Here is a 21602-nt window from a genome sequence, read left to right on the forward strand (position 1 = left end):
AAACGAACCCAACCTGACGCCAGAGATGCCAGGTTTGCAGACAAGTCTGCAAATTCGCAGACTTTTAATATAAGCTGCAGATTTTTTCGATGACGCAGATATTTGCAGATTTTCTAGTTTGGTTGCAGATATTTGCAGATTTTTTAGTTTTGTTGCAGATATTTGCAGATTTTTGAATATAAAGGCTTTTGGTTACACTAGCTTTCCTGACATTTTTTGTTCTTCCCAGACATTTAAAATTATTGTTGCAGACATTTGAAAAAAGTACCTGGCATCTCTGCCTGACGCAATTTTCGTCAGTTCTCGTTAGTCCTCGGTTTGGAATAGTGTTTTTATCTAGTGGTGTATCAGGATCAATTGCAGAGTAATAATAATTCGTGAATCATTCTTATTCAACATCTAGTAAGCACCTGAAGCTAGCAATAGCAAACAATACTTTTGCGTTTTATCTGTTAAAAAGGGCTTGATTGTGTCGGCGTTTGCAGCTTCGTGCTGTCAAGTTTTTAAACCGGTCGAAAAAGAATTTCAAGGATACCGTATAGTATAGTAGTGAAGCCAAGTATTGACGCCTTCAGGTTATAAACCGGCGTGGTTATTCAGTGCAGAAGTATTCAGTAAAAAGTGTTACGCAAAACAAGTGCTTGAAGCTTTATTTTCGTGGAAATAGTTTGAGTACCGCATCCCGAGGGTGTTAATCAAAATTGCTCACCTATTGCAAAACAACAGCGGCCAGTGGAAGGTTACCACCATGTCCAGCAACATCCAGATAACTGCCGATGACCAGCCCTCGACCGGCATTACGACGCCATCGAAACCGGTCACCAGCATCCCTTCGAGCCCGTCCCACTTGCAGCTACCCTCGCCGATCATAACGCGCCGAACCAGAACGGCTTCCACGTGAGTAGTACCTATACTTATTAATAATTATTATCGTCTGGTAGTACCGTTCCAATTGCGGTCGGTTTCATCAGTATTACGAAATAACGAAAGATACTCATACGTGTATTTGTATAGATAGTCTATTTGCAATCGAGAAAGAATGCTGAACAATGTTCTTTGATTCTCGACATGATGCATTGTTAATAAATAGGGTAAACTGATGTTTTTAGGCTTTAAGTTTGGAATCTAAATACTTTACAATTACAATTTTGCAATTGACTGTAATTCCCATTCCACCTAGCGTATATTTATATTTGGTACCATTCTACCGAAATGTCATTTTCTGTTTCGAACAATATTGGTCTAAGCTAATACCCAATTCAGTTCAAATTACATCAAAACAAATTAATATTATTGCTACAACGTGACGGGTTTGAGGCACACCTGTATTCGAGGTGTGGGCCTAGGCATATTTTTTCAGCTGTAATTAGAGGTGTTTGTGTAAATAGAGTCAATGCTGCTAGCCATATTGTATTATAAGTTGTTCCTTGTTCATATGTGGTTGGACAGAAAATTTGGCATGTTTTCGTTCGTCAGGATGGACCTCTTTTTTGATAATTGTAATAAATGCTACAGTGAAGACCCGTTTTTATCAGCCCCTTGACAAATTTTAAGCTGATAGAACAGTGACATTGAAAAAATCGGGACATATATTTTTCTGTCTCACCTTTTCTGATTATTCATTTTAGGTTCATCTTAAGGGGGTCTGACAGAGCAAAATTTAGAAAAAAAAATATATTTTTATTTGCATTTTTCGGATCTCCAAGATATGAAATATGTGCCCAAGAAAGGATTTACTCGAATTCAACTTGGTTCGTCTGCTAGAGCCCACCAAACTAGAGATGGGCCATTCGTTCGCGAACGGTTCAAGTGAACTGATTCTTCGAAGAGAATGAGCGAACGGAAGTTCTTTTTAAAAGAACGGTAGTTCTCAATTCTGTTCAAAGAGAATGAACTGAATATAACCCAAAGCCCTTCGGTGAATTCCTCGGACCGATTTTTAGGCGAACGAATGAAAATGAACTGACTTGCCGTCCCACAAACCGCTCTCTGTGCTCTCCCAGAATGAAACCGGCGAAGAACGACTCACAAGCGAACGACTCATCTCATTCTCTATTTCTCTAGTTATACATCATGAAGAAATCGCCACCCTTGAGAAACTTGTGAAGCATATAGAGGAATAATAGTTTGGGCAGCATCTGTTTGGTTCCTCTCCAATAATCGAGTGTTTTGAGAGACTTTCGGTAGATACAAGTAAAATATCAGCTGAACGGAAGAATGGTTCATCTGAACTAGTTCTTTTTACAGAACTGTTCAATCGGGAATGGTTCTTCGAAGTGAACTGTTTCGCCCATCTCTACACCAAACTACCTACTATCAATTTTCGTATGAAGCTGATAAAATCGGGTCAAAAAGCTGATAATTTACACAGCTGTTCTATTGATGGCCCTTTCGACATTTTTTTTTGACTGATGCGCAGATTGATAGTACAAATTTTAACCGAATGTCGTGATTTCCTCCAGATTTCCCGAGGTTTATACGTATCCTTTTGCCTTAGCAGGTATTCTGCAGAACGCTGTTTTTACGAGGCATTGCATTGTCCTTAATCTTGATATTTACGGAATGGGGTTCAGAAATTATTCTGAGAGCATGTTTAGGAAGCAAATGGAATGAGATTCAGACGCGATAAAATGTTCATTTTACAGCGCATCCAACTTTTTTGGGTGAGTTTTATTATCCCACAATAAGGGACTAGATGTGCTCGGCACCGATGTTCTTCCTCTTTTGCGATGGCAGAAATTCCGCCTGTGGTCATTTGTGCCGTAACAATATTGTTTTGCTATTTTTCGGCGTTGTGCCGTAAATTGCTTGCTCTGGCTGTGGCAGTGGCGCCAAAGAGGTACAAGGACAAAACGTAGATAGTCCTGTATACCGAGATACTATATACGAAGTGTAATGACCCGTTGAGATGAAATTTTTTGACAACTCAATACGTTTTGTTCTCACTTCTTGATTGTTGCTGTGCAGTTTCCCAAGTAATTAAATATTTAGATAAACGTAAGGGTTCATGGTATCTATTACCTAAAAATGTTGTGTCTACTACCTAAAACCTCAGAAACCCGAAAAGTTTCGGAGAATTATTGACATCTTTCAGCTATTTTTTTTTTAAATTGCTGTATTATTGTTAGTCGTATGCGTGACCCCGACTAGGTAGAATTTGCATTGTCGGACCATTACCACTGTTGTATTCATACGTCCTTCTTCAAAATGTTCGTTCCCTTCCAAATTGTATTTTTCTTTCTCAGAACTGGTCGGCGGCAAGAATAAACAAGCATACCAAATTTTACAGCAGATAATTCGAATTTAGGAATGATAGGTCAGCATGTGAACATCCGTTTTCAGGATTGAATCAAAATCTTTGGATTATATGTTTTGGCAAAACTGCCACTAAATTCTTTTTCTGGGACTTGCTTATCTACGCTTTCGGTCCATCACATCATATGATACCTATAATGCCAACAATCGCTTGTTTTTTCCAAGTTCAAGATTCTTCATTAACATGGGACTGGTTTGCGATTAGTACAGAGCTCAAAACAATATTCCAGAACAAATATCACATAATTTCGATGATAGAGTAGTGGGTATAGGGCCAAATTCCTACTGATGGTGTTAAACTGATAAGCTACTGAAAAACCTTTCTATATGAGAAAGGCAAAATATTTTGGCTTTGTTCAGTGTTGATATAATCAGCTAGGAATGATAGGTTGGGAGCTCATCATGCAAGGAATGGTTGAATCTGAGTATGAAGCAATGAAGGATTTACAGTGAAGAAGTAAAGAGGAAAAGTAGATAAAGACCTTAAGGTTAAATTACAAATTGTGCTCATCCAGTAATGTATTACCCGCAAATTGTACACACTTTCATACAACACGATTTAAGATAATATTCCATCAATATTGTAACTCTTGTAGTAAAATGATTGTGAAAAAGTGGCACAAAACCGTCATTTCAAAATTGTGGAGAAAATGGGTATTTTCGAAATAGGATTGACGACTAGATTTCCGGTTTAGAAAGCGCTCTACAATCTTAACAATATTGGTATTTTCGGGAAGGGATTTGCGAGTCGATGCCGGAAATTGTTGTTTTAGTCTGTTTTTGTTTTTTTTTCAAATCCAAGATAACGACTTCCGGTTTAGAAAACTATAAACCCAACAAAGTGAGTATTTTTTAAATGGGATCGACGAGCTAATGCCAAAAATCGATATCTTAGACCATTTTGAAATTCAAGATAGCGACTTTCGGTTTAGAAAACTATAAATTCAACAATAAAGTTTCTTGAAAATAAAATCGAATAATCAATGACAGAAATTTGTGAAGTTATTAAAAATTCAATATGACGAAATGGTCTTTCCCTCTCGCAGGTTGATGGGATTGACGGTATTGTAAACATCATCAAGCCACAATACATTCAAAAGAGTTATCTAAATATAAGGACCTTCGCTCTTTTTAGTTTTTATTTGCACCAAGTTCTACTACTAGAGGTTAATTAGTTCTCATGTTAATAATCCACCAAACATTATGACTACTGAGGATTTGATTTATATAAGAAGCCCGCTTCAAGATGTTGATTACAATACGCCTCGATAGTGGTGTGTCGAGGAGGCCGGGAGGGCTGATATGAGCCTTTTGTCTGTTCTATACCTTTCCTCTATTCACCAGCTCATAACCAACAATCAACCAGTAACAAATAGATAATTGAGAAAGGATGTGCTATGTGTGGTGATTGGCTATTCAAGTATTAGTAGTGTTTGAAGTACTAATGTATGTCTCATGTGATGATCATAACTTCAGCTGTATCTTGTACCTATCTAATCTATTACGTCTCTCATATATTGTCTTTTATTTCTTCTTTTCGAGTCCTATACTGCCATTCTACACCCGCCTTCAGCTGAATCAACAACGATGGTGATAGTGAACGTCTTAACACTCACACATTCTCAAACGCGGTCTCAGCGGGAACCTACAAAAATGCCATCGTCCACGCGATTACGAATCGGTCACGTCCGAAAGTCTATCCTTGATCCTAGAAGCCTAGGTCCATGCCTTCAGCTGGACCAATTAAGAAAATACGCCCATACCTATTAGACAACACGTCTCATGGCGACATGACCGGGAACCCTGTCGATATAAACGATCCCACTCGCGCAACCATTCAAGAACACACGTTACAAAATCACGTCAGCGCACAAACGTTAGAGCCCCTCGCGATTTTCCAAGCAACCTACGAACTCGCAAACATGATTACACCCCGGTGATAAGGTGAAAATCTCAGCACTCATAAACTTACCAACACGATCTCAAGTGTCAACCTACAAATTCCCGCGCTCGCGCCATCATGAATCGGGATCGTCCGGAAGTATCTATCCTCGGTACAAACAATCTAGGTCCTTGTTAATTATTAAAAAAATAATAAAATTGAAAAATAACTACCATATCCACTAGACAAAACGTTCCATGGCGACATGACCGGAAACTCTAGTGATATGGGGTAACTCTCTCCCTGTCAGAATGTGATCCGTACACCGAAAACTAAAGATCAGAATGACGGTCCGCGAATATATGAATCGCCGCTGGGTTTCAAAATCGAATTTATACACGCGAGCACACGCGACAAACACGTCAACATACGAACGCTTAAGCCCTTCGCGATCATCTACGCACACCTATGCCCGCGATCGCGTAAACTTGATAACACTGCGGCAATTGTGTGAACGTTTTAGTACTTACGAAGTTACAAACGCGATCTCAAACGCCAACCCGCAAATGCGCGATCATGAATCGGTCACGTCCGGAAATCTTTAACCTTTATTCTAGCAATTTAGGTCCATACATTCAGTTGGACCAATCAAAAAAAATAAAGCTCATATCCACTAGACCACGCGTTCTACGACGACATGATTGGGATCTCTAATGATATGTAAGAACCCACTTCCTTCTGGAATCTGAACCGCACACAAAAAATTAAGTATCAGATTCACGGTCCGCGCGCGATCATTCTAGAACACACGCGAATATGCGAAAGGCACACGGTTATGAAATAGAATTTATGCACGCGAAGTTACACGTTAGCACACGCGACATACAAACGCACACGCGATCGAGCACATTAACGTACAAATATTCGAGCCCTTCGCGATGATACACGCGATTCCGAGTCCCTACGCCCGCACATGCCTGAACCGTACAAAGAATATCACATTCAGAATCACGGCCCGCTACAATTGGCCTATTGCAGTGTTTTATTGGGCGACATTGCCTGTCTCGTCTGCAAATTGTAGTATGTGATTCTGACGGGGAGCCCTTCCGAGAACCTAGCTCTACAGCTCCAGTAGGACAACTCTCAAAAAAAAAAAAAAAAAAAATATGGCGAAATGGTCTTTAAATATAGCAAAATTCATATGAAATATAAGTAACTATAGTTTATATGCTTTTGCGAAAGGAAATTCCATAAGAGTGGGAAAAGAACTTTTTTTGCGAATTAAACCTCAAATAATGAACGCCTTTTTTATCAACCTATTCAATTTACGAACCCCCGGTTTGGTTCGTAAATGGAGATTCCAGTGTATCAGAATGACGGTCCATGTGACCACCCAAGAACACACGTGAATATACAAAAGGACACACGGTAATAAAATAGAATTTATGCACGCGAAGTTGCATAGACGCTAGCACACACGATCGAGCTCGGCAACGTACAAACGCTTGATCCACTTCCGATGATACACGCGATCGATTGGCTCACATGCTGCTTGCTTTTGTGCAATCATTTTTCCGACTTCCAGTTTTACCCCCTCCGTCCTTCTATCATTCCGATCAGGGCAATGATGAGAAGACACGGCAAGACACAAATCTCATGCTACATACGGGGAAGGTACCATTTGAGCCAATGTATTCTCATTCCTGATTCGAAATCTGAATTGCATACTCGAAATTGCTCTCCATGCAAACAGTCAAAAGCTCAGGAGAATATGTAAGTGGTTCAACATTTATACAAACGATTTCATGTACGTGAAGTCACATACAAAGGCTCGTGCTCTGAGCGATGATACAATTCTGGTCACTAACGCGAACATGCAAATGCGGTCGCCCACACAAACATACGCCCGCGATTTCGCAAACCCAAATATGCTCCTTTTATTAGGTTGTTTTTATTATAAACACATTCTCAAGTTCGATTTCACAAATGCGTTTTCCCATACGATCATGAGTCGGTCGTGTCCGGAAGCCCTACCCTCGGTCCTAGCAGCCTACGTCCCTGTCTTCAGTTGGACTATTCTAGAAAAATGACGCTCATATACACTAAACAATACGTTTCAGGGCGTAACGTAATTTCTAGTATAAGTGCCGGAAATTCTAGTGATATGGGAGACTGATTCTGATTCTCTTCTGTCAACTGAACCGAACACTTAAAATTAACAATCAGATTCACGATGCACGCGAACGTTCAAACCCCACGCGAATATGCTAATGGACGCACGGTTATACATTAGAGTGGGACATGGTTATATGAAAAAAATAAAATTTGGCTCCGAATAAGGCCATTACAAATCTTTTTTAAAAATTATGTCCAAGAACAAATTTTTTTCTGAAGGGGGGGGGGGGGGGCAAACAAAAAATAAAGTCAAGCCGGCGCTAATCTATTCCGACAATGTGTTAGTGTCGGTTTCTGATGAGGCGAAGCCGAAACGCAACATAGTATGAAATAAGGATTTGTGCCCTCCTGTACAAAGACTGGTTTTTACCAACAAATTTTCACCCTAGTGAGGAATTTTGGTTTTTACCAAATTTTCCTCCTTAGGGTGAAATATAGCATAGTGCTTTCGCATAGGCCTGCTAAGCCAAGACAAGTTTCGGCTTCACTTGTGTCTCATCGGCATAAACAGAACTTCTGCTCGAACGGGACATCACGTTTGATCAGTCGTTTGATTGAAACACATAGTGTGTTTTAGTTTTAAGGGATTTGCGTCAAGCCGGCGCTAATCTATTCTGACAATGTGTTAGTGTCGGTTTCTGATGAGGCGAAGCCGAAACGCAACATAGTATGAAAAAATAAATATTTATTTTAATAAACACAATTTTTTCTTCTTTTTGCATTTTCTTTCGATTGTTCTCGTGGACGTTTCCGCAGGGTGATTTCGTATAGCGGGGTTGAGCTATTTGTTTTATTAGAAAAATTCAAGCAAACATTACTGAATCAATCAAAAGTTCACATAGGAAAGGGATGCTAAAGTTTTCGTTTTAAATAATTTTCCCAACAGTGCAATTTTTAAATTCCCAATAAAAGCTTGAAAGTTCTCTAAGAACTTAATGTAAACATTTAAGAGTACTTTAAGGTATTAACTTTTGGTTGCTTGAATAGTTTTCGTTCCGTTGTGGCGGCACATGGACCGACTGTACACACAAGGCATGAAAATCGGTCAAAGGTGAACCTGCTTGATAACAATGTACAGAAACAGGATTGCAACATTTCACTTATGGACTTTTGGAAAACAATGAAATGGAATGAATCCAAAGGTAAAGTGTGCGTCAATGGAATTATTCATCTCAGATATGGTTTTTTCTGATATTTTTTTCTATTGCGTATTTCGTATACAGTAGCCTGGCGAACGTTCATCCTGTGCATACTATACTTTTTCTAAATCTAGTGGAAACATCAGCTTTGGTTTATCGCTTGTGCTTGAAGATTTGTAGATTTGTTTGTTTGGTACATGATAGTAATTCGGCTCGGTTCCGTGTACATCTTCGAAATCTTTGCATTTTTCTCCATCTTGTTGCGCAGTAGGTAGCCACATCAGATAAATTCATTTGATAGTCGTACGGATTTATGAAATGTATAGCAATCATCAGTTCATTTTTTGCCTTTTTCATATAAGGAAGACTGTGCAATCACTCTGAAATTCGACTTTTTAAGTCGATATCTGAAAATGTCTGTATGTTTTATAGTATGGTTAAATAGCTTCAAAAGTGCATTGGCTCTAGGTGGGATTCACTTTTGTGCGTAACCGCTACTTATAGTCCTTACTTCTCTTCCTTCCTTTTGTTCTACGAGACTGCATCGAAGTGTTATATCGTGGGGAGGCTGATTCAGTCAAAAAAACAAAATGATACATTAGAGCGGTTTAGCTCCGAACACATATCCGGCTAATCGCAGTGGTGAACTTCTGTTAGCCATTTGGCTCCTGTTTCTGTGAAACATTTAGTTCCTGCTTTCGCGAGCCATCTCAATTTCTCGTCGGAAGTTCTCCCGATGCCGATGCCTGTTGCGTGAGTCATTTAGCTCCCAGTTTTGTCGCAATCTTCTCGCATAGTCCATAAATCCTACTCAAAGGGCCAACCAGTACTTGGCGAGAACGGTTCGGCGATACCGGATGGAGCGTAGCTTCTGGTTCGCTGCTTCCGGTTCGTTGAAAACTCGACCACCCACCGCTGGTGCTTCACTCGACCTACTCGATCTTGTCCCTGACGGTGAAACTAGTCTGCTCACATGCTTCGGTCCGGCGATTCCAGCTGGTTCGTGGTGCCCAGTACGCCTCAAGCAAAGCTGTGGTTGCTCTCACAGCCTTCCCCTTAACATAATTATCGTAACTTTAAAAGTTCAAATCGATGATATATTTTCCGACCGCGCTGTCTTTCGGCTGCTAGTCATCATCAACTCTGTTTCATGATGGGCAATCGTCTCCGTGTCGAGTGTCTCTCTAGCGATTGTCCGATTACTTGGAACACCACATCATCCGTGAAGCCGAAAATCGTTATATCTCTGGGAAGGTTCAGCTTCAATACTCCTTCGTACACTGCGTTCCACAGCGTCGAGTCGAGGAACGTCAGTTGTAGTTGTGATTCTCCCTTGTCTGTCTCGTAGATCAGTGTTCGGTACTGAAAGTAGCTCTATAATATCCTGCAGAGTTACTCATGCTGTACAGCGAATGGGCGATTGCTTCCCTACTATTGAAGCATTCTTCACGTCTAAGGGAACCACCACGCAAAAACGATATCCTTATCTCTGCTGTCTCCAAAGCTCCCACAACCGTTTGTATGGATTTCACTGTAGACCTGCCTATAAGGAAGCCGAATTACATGAGATGCCGCTCTCACGGTCCGCGTACTTCGTTAGCTTGTTCAGGATTACTCCTTCTCTCTAACATTACCAAGGGATATATTGACTACGCTGAAAGATCTCCATGTTGTCCCGGCATCGGAAGCAACATCAGCTTTTGTCTCTTCCAATTATCGGATCGTTTTGAACATATCCGGGCTCTCATGTATCACTTCACTTTAATGGCTTTCGCCATCTCGATAAGCTGTTTGTTGGTAAATCGATCTTCATCTTTATGATCATCCTCCTCACTGTACGGCGAAAATAGATTCTTGTTGTGGGGAAAACCTTTCGATGGTGACCTCCATCTTTTCCGGGCACCTTTCAGGTGGTGCAGCTGAGCCTTTTATCTTTGTTATGCCAACTTTGTAGGTCCCTCCTAAGGAAATTCGCGTTGGCTTTGTGGCAAGGCTTTCTTGTACAGCTTGACTGCTTTGTTGAGAGCGGTTCTTGCAGCTCGCTTCCCTTGAGCTTTCTGACTTCTGTTTTAATTTTAAATATATTTGACACGGCTCAATGCGTTAGCACAACTAAGCCGTGGAGCGCACCTTGGGGGTCATTTGGTCCGACTTCTCTCGCGTTTTCGTTTACGTCCATGTCATCATCGGTACTGCATTCATCTTGCTCATCGTCGGATGTTCTTATTTGTTGTTTGTGCTTACGGGTCGCTATTGTAAATCCTTCTTCATCGGTATTAGATTCCTTATTGGTGGTGTTGGTTGTTGGTTTGGAAACATTTGCTGTAATCGTTGTTACTTCGATGTTGGTAATGGCAGTTGGTTTAGTGGTACTGGGGCCGATCGTTGTTGAGCTGGTGTTTGTGAATGCCCAGTCTGCAGTCGTTGGTTTACCAACTGGTTGTGGTTTAACATACGATGATTGTATACCTGCTTTGGTCGTATCAGGTGGAATTTCTTTAGCATTCTCTGCGCAAGGTTTTCCGTGGTGTAGCGGATGATCACAATATTGACAGGTAGGAATCTGTCCTGGGTGCGTGACTAGTATTCGTTGAGAATATTCAACACCATGAGGTGATTTGCATGTGAAAGTCAAGTAAGAGGGAATAGGTTTTGTCGGACGCATCCTCACCACACGAACGCCGTTGCGGAGTCTTGGGAAGAAATTCCTCCAAGTATCTTCCTTAACACTATTCACCTCTCCGTATTTTGACAGGATTTGTTTGATAGCGAAGGAACTAGTACGTGGTGCCAGGTCATGTATCTTTATTTCAATACTGTCAACATCTATATACGTTGGGATACTGTATAAAATGTCATTACATTCGATGACGTGTTTCATGTTGTTCTGAGAAGCGAATGATTCTGCTTGACTAATGTTTTTTAACATATTCAGTACCACATGACGTAAATGGTGGAATTGCACCGCATAAAGTACCGCAAGCTACGTTGAACTTCAAGTTCACCTTCAACATTTGCTCCCCTTCATGAATTGATGGTATTACCGGATATTTCGTGTAGTCAACAGCAACACAGTTTGCCCGCATCGTGATATACTTTTGCTTTGCATTGTCACTCATTGTTTGTTCACGTTTCACACACTAGGCAGAAGGAATCAATTTTTGCCTTTGCAAATAGACCAAGCGTCGCGCGGGTAAATTTGATTATTTGCCCTGCTATTGCAGCGGAGCGATTTCTAGCTTCTGAATTGAGCGAGATGAGAAACCGAAGTGATCTCCGACTTCTTCTCCAAGCTCGGAGGCAACTTATACGTAGATCGATAATCGTCGTATTGCACCCGGCGACCGTTTCTCGGTTTCCCATCCCTTGGTATGGTCGCATTACACGCCCTTGTTAGTAGTGCCGTGAACTCGTTCGCATTTAGGTTGAAGAGGATACCCTCAAATTCAAGTTCTTCGACGGACACGTTCCTGTGAAAAATCGCTGTTTTCCATCTTCACTCGTTTATATATCTCCCACATATTCATATTCATGTGTAGTTCATAGTCCTGTTATCAATGCTGTACCAGATCGCTTGATGGTCGCTGTGGATATATCCTCGCACACTTTTCAGTCCATCTTTCCGGTTACTCCAAGGCTACAAAAATTGACATCGATAATGGATTGCCGGTTCCCCCTGCGGTAAGTGCCGATGATACCATTATTTGTAAGATCTATATTTAGCTTTGTTGGAGCATTCTTGATCGCTGATGGCCAGACAAAGTTCTTTTGATTCCAGCGTCTATCTCGAAAATTTCGCCTGTTTCTGGTTCTTGGAATATTTCAGAATTATTGTCTCTTCGGCTTCTTGGAAAACGACTTATTCGATTTTCACAAGCTTAGCCTTAAATGGAAGGTTTGGTAGCAGATTTTGATCTGATCAAGTTCATAAGAATCGCACATATGGCTGCGAAAATACGGTATGAACACTACGATCCCATATGAAATCTTTAAATGTCAAAAACTTTTCGGTAAAGCTCATGTATATTGAATATTGAACCACATATAAATCGCCAGGAGTCTGATTTGAATTCAGATTGTTTCCTTATCGAAATTATTTTCGAATGCAACGAACGATTATGTCTCTATCGACTGTTGCGTTTAAAATGGAATCGATTCAGAAGTCAGTCTGTATTAGCCTTTCCATGAGATTTTCGTTTGATAATACACAGATGGGTCCTTCCTTCCGCGACCAGCAAACGTTTCATTTGCTGTTGGACTGGATCGATGATCTCATTTAAAATTCACACTTACCCGAGAATGGTCAAAATAAAAATTATAATGGGATGGTAATTTCTAAAACTACCATAATAGTTTTCAGTTACGAAAAGCAAAACTCTATGGAAGCTATTGTTGCTCTATAAAACGTGACAATTTTTTGAATTTTGGTTATTTTAAAAAAATTATTTGCCCCCTGATTTTTTTCAGCGATTTTGAAGGGGGGGCTGACAATTTTTAAAAAAGATTTGCGATGGAACTTTTTGGGTCCAAATTAGCTCCCAGAACAACTCCGCAAATTTTTAACTCGATCGGTGAAACTATATTTTTGCGCCCACGGTTTAATGTTTACATGGGATTTCGTATGGGAAAATTGTCTTTTGCAAATTAATTCTTCCAAAAGTCGGCCGTTATCTCCTAAAAATAAGTAGATGGCTGATTTTTATAGGAAATTTGTCAAGGAAACAAAGTCTAGAAGATTGCAAAACAATCTGATGATTTTGGAAAAAGTTATTAAGCAAAAACCGATTGATGCCCTGAAGATTGATGAAAATTTTACTTTTTTTAGCATCACTGCTTCTTATGGTCTAATTATATACCAAAAATTTAACATCCTCTTAATATGTACAAAAGAAGCCTCAATGTATCCCTCAAAACCTTGAGAAGTGGCCAAATAGTATAGATAAACGATTTAGACACATTAAGAGAGGATTAAATCAAAATTGCGTATAATTGGATAACCAACAGCAGTGGTCCTAGAAAAAATGAATATGCAAAAATATAGTTTCACCAATCGAGCTAAGAATTTGCACAGTTGTTCTAGGACCCAAATGGTACCTAAAAGGTTGCTCGGAGCTGGAATCTAATTTTTGTCCCACCCTATTATACATACGCGAAGTTATTCACACCCGACATACCTAGGGACACGTGATCAAGCACGTTACCATACAAACGCTCGATCCTCGCGCGATTATGTACACCCACGATCTCGCAAACATGAAAACACCCCGGTGATTAACTGAACGTATTAACACTTATAATTTCAAAAACGCGGGCTCAAGCGTGAACATATAAATGCTCGTTTCCATGCAAACCATACACTCAATATGACAATCAGAATCACGTCCCGCTGCAGTTGGTTTCAAGGGGTTATACATTTTGAGGCACGGGAAGATAGGAAAAAAGTTTGAAATTTTGTAAAGGTATGTATATTTTATTGAATACTTGTTATATGTCTTGCGTATAACAATCTCTACTTTATAATCAGCTTGAGAACATGAAAAAGTACTAATGATCATAGCAATTTCCGCAAAGCGCATTTTTCCAAGGAGGTTTACCGCAACGATTATTCTAGTCCAACGGTTCAACTAAAAGCATAAAACCATACAAATTTCATTAGAACAGGACGATTCATTCATTAGAAAAATGAATTCTGCAAACGAAAACGATTTTTCCAAACAAGGCCATTTTTTCGCCTAAAAAAATTTAAAATTCATAACATTGATGCGAAAATTTATGCGAAAATATCGAATCGTTCAAGGATCTGCCAAATAAATCACGAACAATTAAAAAAAATTATTATGAAAAAATTGAGATAAAAAAATTACAATATTTTGGCCGACCTCAACATATACGTGATTTTTCAAAAGTTGAATTTTTTAAATGTTCATAACTTCTGAACCGCGCGCTGAGTCGATTTTTATTGGTTATAGGTCAAATGAAAGGTATTTAAGTGCAGTTTGAAGAAAGTATTGAAAAATATTATTAACCCCTACCCAAGGCTGAGGGGTGTGACGGTATTGCTAACATCATCAAGTATATTGCGTCCTTCAGTGGTACAGAACCACTGACAGATAATTGCTTTAAGATGGTTATTGTATTATGGTGTGGTGCATCAAGGAGACCGCGAGGGCATCTGCGCCTTTTTTATGATCTATGTCTTTTCATAGTCTGCACCTGCGCATACCAACGCTCAACGTCTGTGCGCGGTGACGTGGCCGACTGGCGGGTCGACGAGGATTGACTTTTGCTGTGTGCCGTGTTTGCAAATATTGTTCCACAATTTGATGGCGGTATTCGTGGACGGTGTTCACAGTGGAAGTCACTGTGTGTCCATTTATCGGTCGACTTCGTAATCGTGCATAGACTAATTAAATTAATTTAATTATTAAACTAATTTAATAAATACATTAGTAGGGACCTATTAGTTGTCTTTTTGTAATAATCGTAGTTTTTCGTACTAGTGTATATTTGTATGTACTAGTCGTATGTCTATCTGTGTATGTATGTATGTGTATGTGCTCGTCTGAGTATTTGTGACATTTGGGTCAGGAAATGGATGCGGAACTGGCGTATAATACTTCCGGTGTTTAATGTGTGCATTTGGTTCTATTCATTCGGGAAGGTTGGATAAATTAGGGTACAATGAATTTACCGACGCACGTGAATCATCCATTCCCGGGCAGCATAGCATGATGAAAGACTAACAGAATGTAATTGTCGTTAATGGTAAATATACAACATTTGCTGTATTTAGACGAGTTTGATTGCATGTTACATGTGTTTTTCTATTCTACTTCATTAGTCTGTCTCTTTTGTTCATCTATTAGTTGGCTTTACCATTACTGCTATATACCAAAATAGTATCGGTCAATTTATACACTTCTAATCAAGCTCTGCATCTTTTTTTCTTTATTCGGCATGTTATGATTCCTTTTACAAATATATACCTACTATACGCTATCTATACTCATATAGGTACCAACGCTCGTGGCTTTCGCGATAACACAAACCTGGTCACAAACGCGACCATGTAATTGCAATAATTCACACATACGTCTGCGATTTCGTCTACATGGAACACCCCGGTTTGCAAATGCGGATTTTTTCCCGTTTCCTGTAAAAATGAACCATGTGGTTTACTTCCTTTTGAACATTTATATGTATATTTAATAAAATATTTGTTGTCATACTGCGTTTGCGCCTGTATGTATATGTGGGGCCCCTTTCTCACAGTTACGCCACCTAGTGACTAGAAGAAAGATTTATTCTAGTCACTTCGTGATGTGACTGTGAGAATTCGGCCATATGTTTCATGAACCATCGACATTACTACATTTGATTGTATGCTTTTCGATTACAATTATTTTACGAGCGAAATTTTTGAAGGTGTATCTTTATTCTTCTACCGTCTAATAGAAGATACAGTATTTCATCAGTATAGTTAGAGAATGTTACCAGCGTTTGACTTTCATCGAATAATCACGGGTCACATTCTCACAGTCATGTCACGTAGTGACTAGAGGTAATTTTTCTTCTAGTCACTAGGTGACGTGACTGTGACAATAGAGCCCATATTCTCACAACTGTGTTCAGAATACATTGGTCGATATGTAAGTATGGTTGTTGAAAGGCCTATTGCAAAAACTTTGCGAATATAACAAAAAATTAAATTATTTCTTATTCATCTTCAGCCCCGGTGACCCCTTTCGGTTCAAATTCTACCCGACAAGCACACCCCACGTCTTGATTCAATCGATACAGCAACAATAAAAAACGCGTCTGGTCGAAAGACGTCACCACCATGACACCCTCGAGACCGGCAAACAGAGGGGTGAGCATTAGTAAATCGTTTTTCCATTACTTACGCTGCCTCTGTGCCAACGCGGGAAATCTATAATTAAATGTGCCCCCATAAAAAAAGTGGCGATAAATGTGTGGGCGGGTGGATGAAAGGCAAAAGCATAACGGGGCGAACGTGCTACACGACTGACTGGTCACCGGTGAATCCTTCCATCCCCGTCAACGTCCTTCACTGTACAGCATCAACACTTCCGAGAGTGCGAAGAATTATATCACCAGCAGACACTACGATGGCCATCAGGGAGGTGATTGAGTTTTATGTTTTCTCACTTGATTTGTAGTGCTATTGGCCTTAGCGGTATTGTACTAACAGAAGAGATTTACTGAATGGATACCAGTGATAGATAGGCTGCAGTGGAATGTTCCCGACTTCTAGCCACTTGTTGATAGTGCCGGTTCGAAAGAGGAAAATTGCACAATATTATAGGTCAACTGAGGCCAGCGTGCCCGCATTGAAGCAGACTGAACAGTGAACACTATTTAGGAAGATATTGTTTCTCTAGTACATTAGACGAACCGACCTGCTTTCGGTCAATCGATTTTTGGCAAACAACACGATTGGTCTGCAAGCGTAGCGAAATTGAGTGTTCGTTGACCAATTCAATTAAGAGCATAACGGTATTTGTTTATTTATTCAAGCAATCGTGACATATGAGTCACTGACGAGAGCTCACTACGTCTCTAATGAATCGAACCAATCAACCAGTTGTGTATATTTTTGAACACCTTGTTTATCCGGTTTACCTATTTTTAACAGTCTTTAATGCTGGTTGGTCAATTTTACGTACAACGAATCGATTAATTTATTTGTCGCGATTGTGAAATGGCGCTTATGGATGATAAAGGCCGAAATAGCCTCGTTATACGAATGATGCTCGCCAGCATATATATTTTACGGATATCGGGAATATATACTGGCATGGGGGTACTCACGCAAGCTCCTTTAAATGGTTTCAAGCGAATATGTGAACACATGGTTCCTGTGATGTCTCCATGCGAATACACATACCATCATAGAAGTGTGATAGATGCTATTAATGTTCCTAATGCGTCATTGCACAACAAAGGATACGCAAATAAATTGGCAACGACATTTCATTTATTCAAATTTATGTCATACTGACCGAGTGAACCGAACATAAAGGAGCATGTAACAGCAGATAACACAATTACCTAGTTTGATCAATGTAAGAAAATAATAGGAACGGCCTATGCCAGCCGCTAAACTGTGTCACATTTTGTTCCTAGAAGTTGATTTCGTTTCTTGGAAATAAATTGGATCAACGAATCAAGAAGCTTCATAGACATTTCATCAAGCATATCGTGTCATCGGAATATGTTTACTTGATGGTGTATGGTGTATGGATTGGTAAAACATTTTTCCTTTTTAGTAATATAGCCCAATTGGGGTGCCAAAAAATCATTGCGAAATATACTACCTAATACCATTGCTTCTAACGTGTAGTCTATGTAAAGAAAGGTAGAAAAAGTGTTGAATCTTAGTACACCAATAAAGTGGCAGGGTCATTACGGACACCCTTGCTATTTTCCGTGTTAATCCTTTGTCTTCTATTTGAGTCCTGCTGCGAACTGAACTGGCTTCATAATGCTGTTTTCATCTTTATTGCGCTTGTTTATTACCACTGGTCTGAAAGCTTTACTGAGCGGGGTGTATTGCAATAGTATTTTTTACAGTTACAATAATAAAAATAGAACTGTGAATGAATATTAAAATAAAAGCGCGAGTTTCTGGGAGAGGAAGCACTTTTTTGCTTTGCCCATCCGTGACTTGTTATTTTTTGCAGTCATCTTGCTTGTTATGGCTGTGAATCCACCTTTCGATAAATTGGAAATACTGGTAGGGTACAAAATATGACGTTATCAACTAGCAGTTGAGCAATGGTTTGTAATGTGACTTACGGCGATAAAGCTTAGGTGATCTTTCCGGATGGTTTTTGTTTGTTATCTCAGGCCAAGACACCTCATTGTAGGCAGTTTTTTGATCAAGATCACTAATGATCGCTTGTGTGTTTTGCTCGAGACTGACGAACGACCATTCGGGTAAATGCATCGAAACCCCTAAAAATGAGTGATTTTCAATCTTTTTCATCCCATGCTATCCTTTTACCAAAGTCCTCATCATCGTGCATACAACTCTTGTTCGAATACGATTTGATTTTCAAATTTTTGTCGAAGGAGGCATCATTTTTTGATGTGGAAACATCGATTTGTATTTGAATGGAGCGGATTTTTCTGAGCGACACGAACTTTTCGTGCATAATAGAACATCTGAGAAACAAATGCTCAAAGTCATTCAGAAAATGCCCTACCTTTTCTGTCATTATATTGCAGCAAAATTATTCTAACATACTCCACTTGCCAGTTAACAGGAGTTATGTGCCAAATCCAGCCTTTGCTCTATATCTAAAGGGTTGAAAAGAACTTTTCTATACTTTCTGAACCCGCTCAAACATTGATTTTTAAATCGATGAGCTATCGAACTATGTTTCGAATTCATCTATAATCAATGAAGCATATTAGTCTTAATGACGAGATCAATTTGTGTTGTCTACTTTCTCATCTCGTACAGATCAGAAGTCAACAAGTAAACGGCATTAAACAAAACATCATTTGAGTGAATCATAAAACAAATTGGACCGCATTACGAGAAAACACAATCGCGATTACCTTTTCGCAGTCCCGTCTTAGACGCACAGAGTGCGAGGTTGAACAGTTTTTCAAGGTGAAAATGGAACTTGTGCTTACGGAAGTGTCACACATATAGCTACATCATACGAGGCATGTAGTACTTATAACGTTCAATTTCTTAGCTGAGGCAAAATGTTTCGTAGCGAAGAACAACATGCAACACGACGTCGAATTCGAAAATGTCAAAACCAAGATCCCCGTGTATATGGATAATGATCTTACCGAAATTGACCTCCACGATTCGGCACCGCGCACTAGTTCGGATTATATTAAAAGACGCATATCGAATTATGTAAAAGTGGAATCCGTCACAAATGACACTTACTTGGAAAAACTCTTTCCCTGGCATTCTCAACGGTGTTCGGGTAGTGCGAATGCGACTAAACGAACCCATACCTTATTACTTGACTTTCGAGGGCAGATCATCTCCAGGTGTTAACTTCATCTAAAGAACGCTATGCACACATCTTGAGCAGAAGTCCACCTGCCAATTCTGTAATCAGACGGCACACTACAGTAAGCCATGTGTCAAAAAAACAAAAGAATGTTAATCTACTACAACAAATACTAGCAAACAACCAGCTGCTGGTACGCCACAGGCAGCCAGTCTAAAAAAACAATGCCGGACAAACAATATTCCACGGTATCTCCAAAACCAATAACTAAACTTACCTAAGGAAGTAATAAACAAAACAGAAGCCGGCTATACCAGAGTCGCTCAAAAACACAGAAGCACCAAACATCCAGCAGCGAAAATTAAAGCTGCTTTAGCGACGACGACATGGACGCAAACACGAGCGAGTGAGAAGGCAGACGGTACGATCAGCAAGCAGCAGAGGGTAATCCTGACCATTGCTCACTAGCAAAAAAGTAAGGGCAGGGCAGAAAGCAATGCGCCCATGATAGACGACATCAATAATGCTCAATTATTTTTCTTTTATCTTTCATGAATTGTAAATTGAATTATTTCTGTGAGTGCTTATTATTTTCAAAAAACTAGGAGTGGGTAATGTCCGGGACGTAACCGCGGTGTTGACGTAGGACTAAACTTGGGCATATCATATGACATTCATGGATAATTTGAGCCAATGCACTTTTTGAATGAATGTTTACTGGAAATTTCATGTCGAATGAGATTGCCACATTCACTGATTTTCTAGGACTTGCAAAAACCTTCGGGTTTGTAGATTAATTTGATAAACATTTGCTTATATGAATCACTGGTAAATGTACACAAGAATTGACAGACGCAAACTTATTAAATGGAACTTTCTAATTCAATTCTTTCTCCATTATGTTTTCATCCTAAAAAGAACGGTTTGTAGATAACTATGTTTGGTGATACCAGACGAGAATCCTTGCTAACGATTCGAACCTTGCCCGAATTCGCTTCTGCTGCGTGCATACACGAACATTCCCCTTTCGCAGCTCACATCGAATGAGCATTGTATATCGGAATGCGATCTCTTTTATAAACTTCTTAGTGCAGATGGTAGTCCATCCCTTTGTGCGACAAATGAAAATATTTTCATCATTCGTTTTGGCGTGGCATTCGCTTAGTAGCAGGGTTGCCACATTCACTAATGTTCTAGAAAGATTTGCATTGTAGATTAATTCGATAAACATTGGTTTATATGTGTCATTGATAAAGTACAGCAGACTTGACAGGCGCAAACTCAATCCGAGTTATTAAAAGGAGCTTTCTAAATAAATTCTTTCTCCATTATATTTTCATCCTAATAAGAACGGTTTGCAGATAACTATTTTTGGTGATACCAGACGATTACATACACCAGATGCGTACATAAACGAACATTCCCCTTTCGCAGCTCACATCGAATGAGCATTGTATATCGGAATGCGATCTCTTTTATAAACTTCTTAGTGCAGATGGTAGTCCATCCCTTTGTGCGACAAATGAAAATATTTTTGGCGTGGCATTCGCTTAGTAGCAGGGTTTCCACATTCACTAATGTTCTAGAAAGATTTGCAAAAACCTACGGGTTTGTAGATTAATTCGATAAACATTGGTTTATGTGTCACTGCTAAAGTACAGCAGACTTGACAGGCGCACACTCAATGCAAGTTATTAAATGGAACTTTCTAATTCAATTCTTTCTCCATTATGTTTTCATCCTAAAAAGAACGGTTTGTAGATAACTATGTTTGGAGATACCAGACGAGAATCCTTGCTAACGATTCGAACCTTGCCCGAATTCGCATCTGCTGCGTACATACACGAACATTCCCCTTTCGCAGCTCACATCGAATGAGCATTGTATATCGGAATGCGATCTCTTTTATAAACTTCTTAGTGCAGATGGTAGTCCATCCCTTTGTGCGACAAATGAAAATATTTTCATCATTCCACATTCACTAATGTTCTAGAAAGATTTGCAAAAACCACCATTCAAAGCACGGCTAATTAATGCTTTTACAAAATCATTTCTATCAAAATTTACGGTAAAACCTACGGAATCTAC

General features: G+C 39.6%; 1 protein-coding gene across 1 annotated transcript in view; it reads left to right on the top strand.

Annotated features, from left to right (window-relative positions):
• Window positions 1-288: 288 nt before the first annotated feature.
• Window positions 289-21602, top strand: part of LOC131688843 (cold shock domain-containing protein CG9705) — a 72248-nt gene continuing 50934 nt past the window's right edge. The window contains exon 1 of the mRNA XM_058973403.1: window positions 289-897. Coding sequence (XP_058829386.1) covers window positions 749-897 — 149 coding nt within the window. The 5' untranslated portion in view covers window positions 289-748. The remainder of the gene's footprint in view (window positions 898-21602) is intronic.

The sequence above is a fragment of the Topomyia yanbarensis genome, chromosome 3 (assembly GCF_030247195.1).
Source record: "Topomyia yanbarensis strain Yona2022 chromosome 3, ASM3024719v1, whole genome shotgun sequence".
NCBI classification, from domain to species: domain Eukaryota; kingdom Metazoa; phylum Arthropoda; class Insecta; order Diptera; family Culicidae; genus Topomyia; species Topomyia yanbarensis.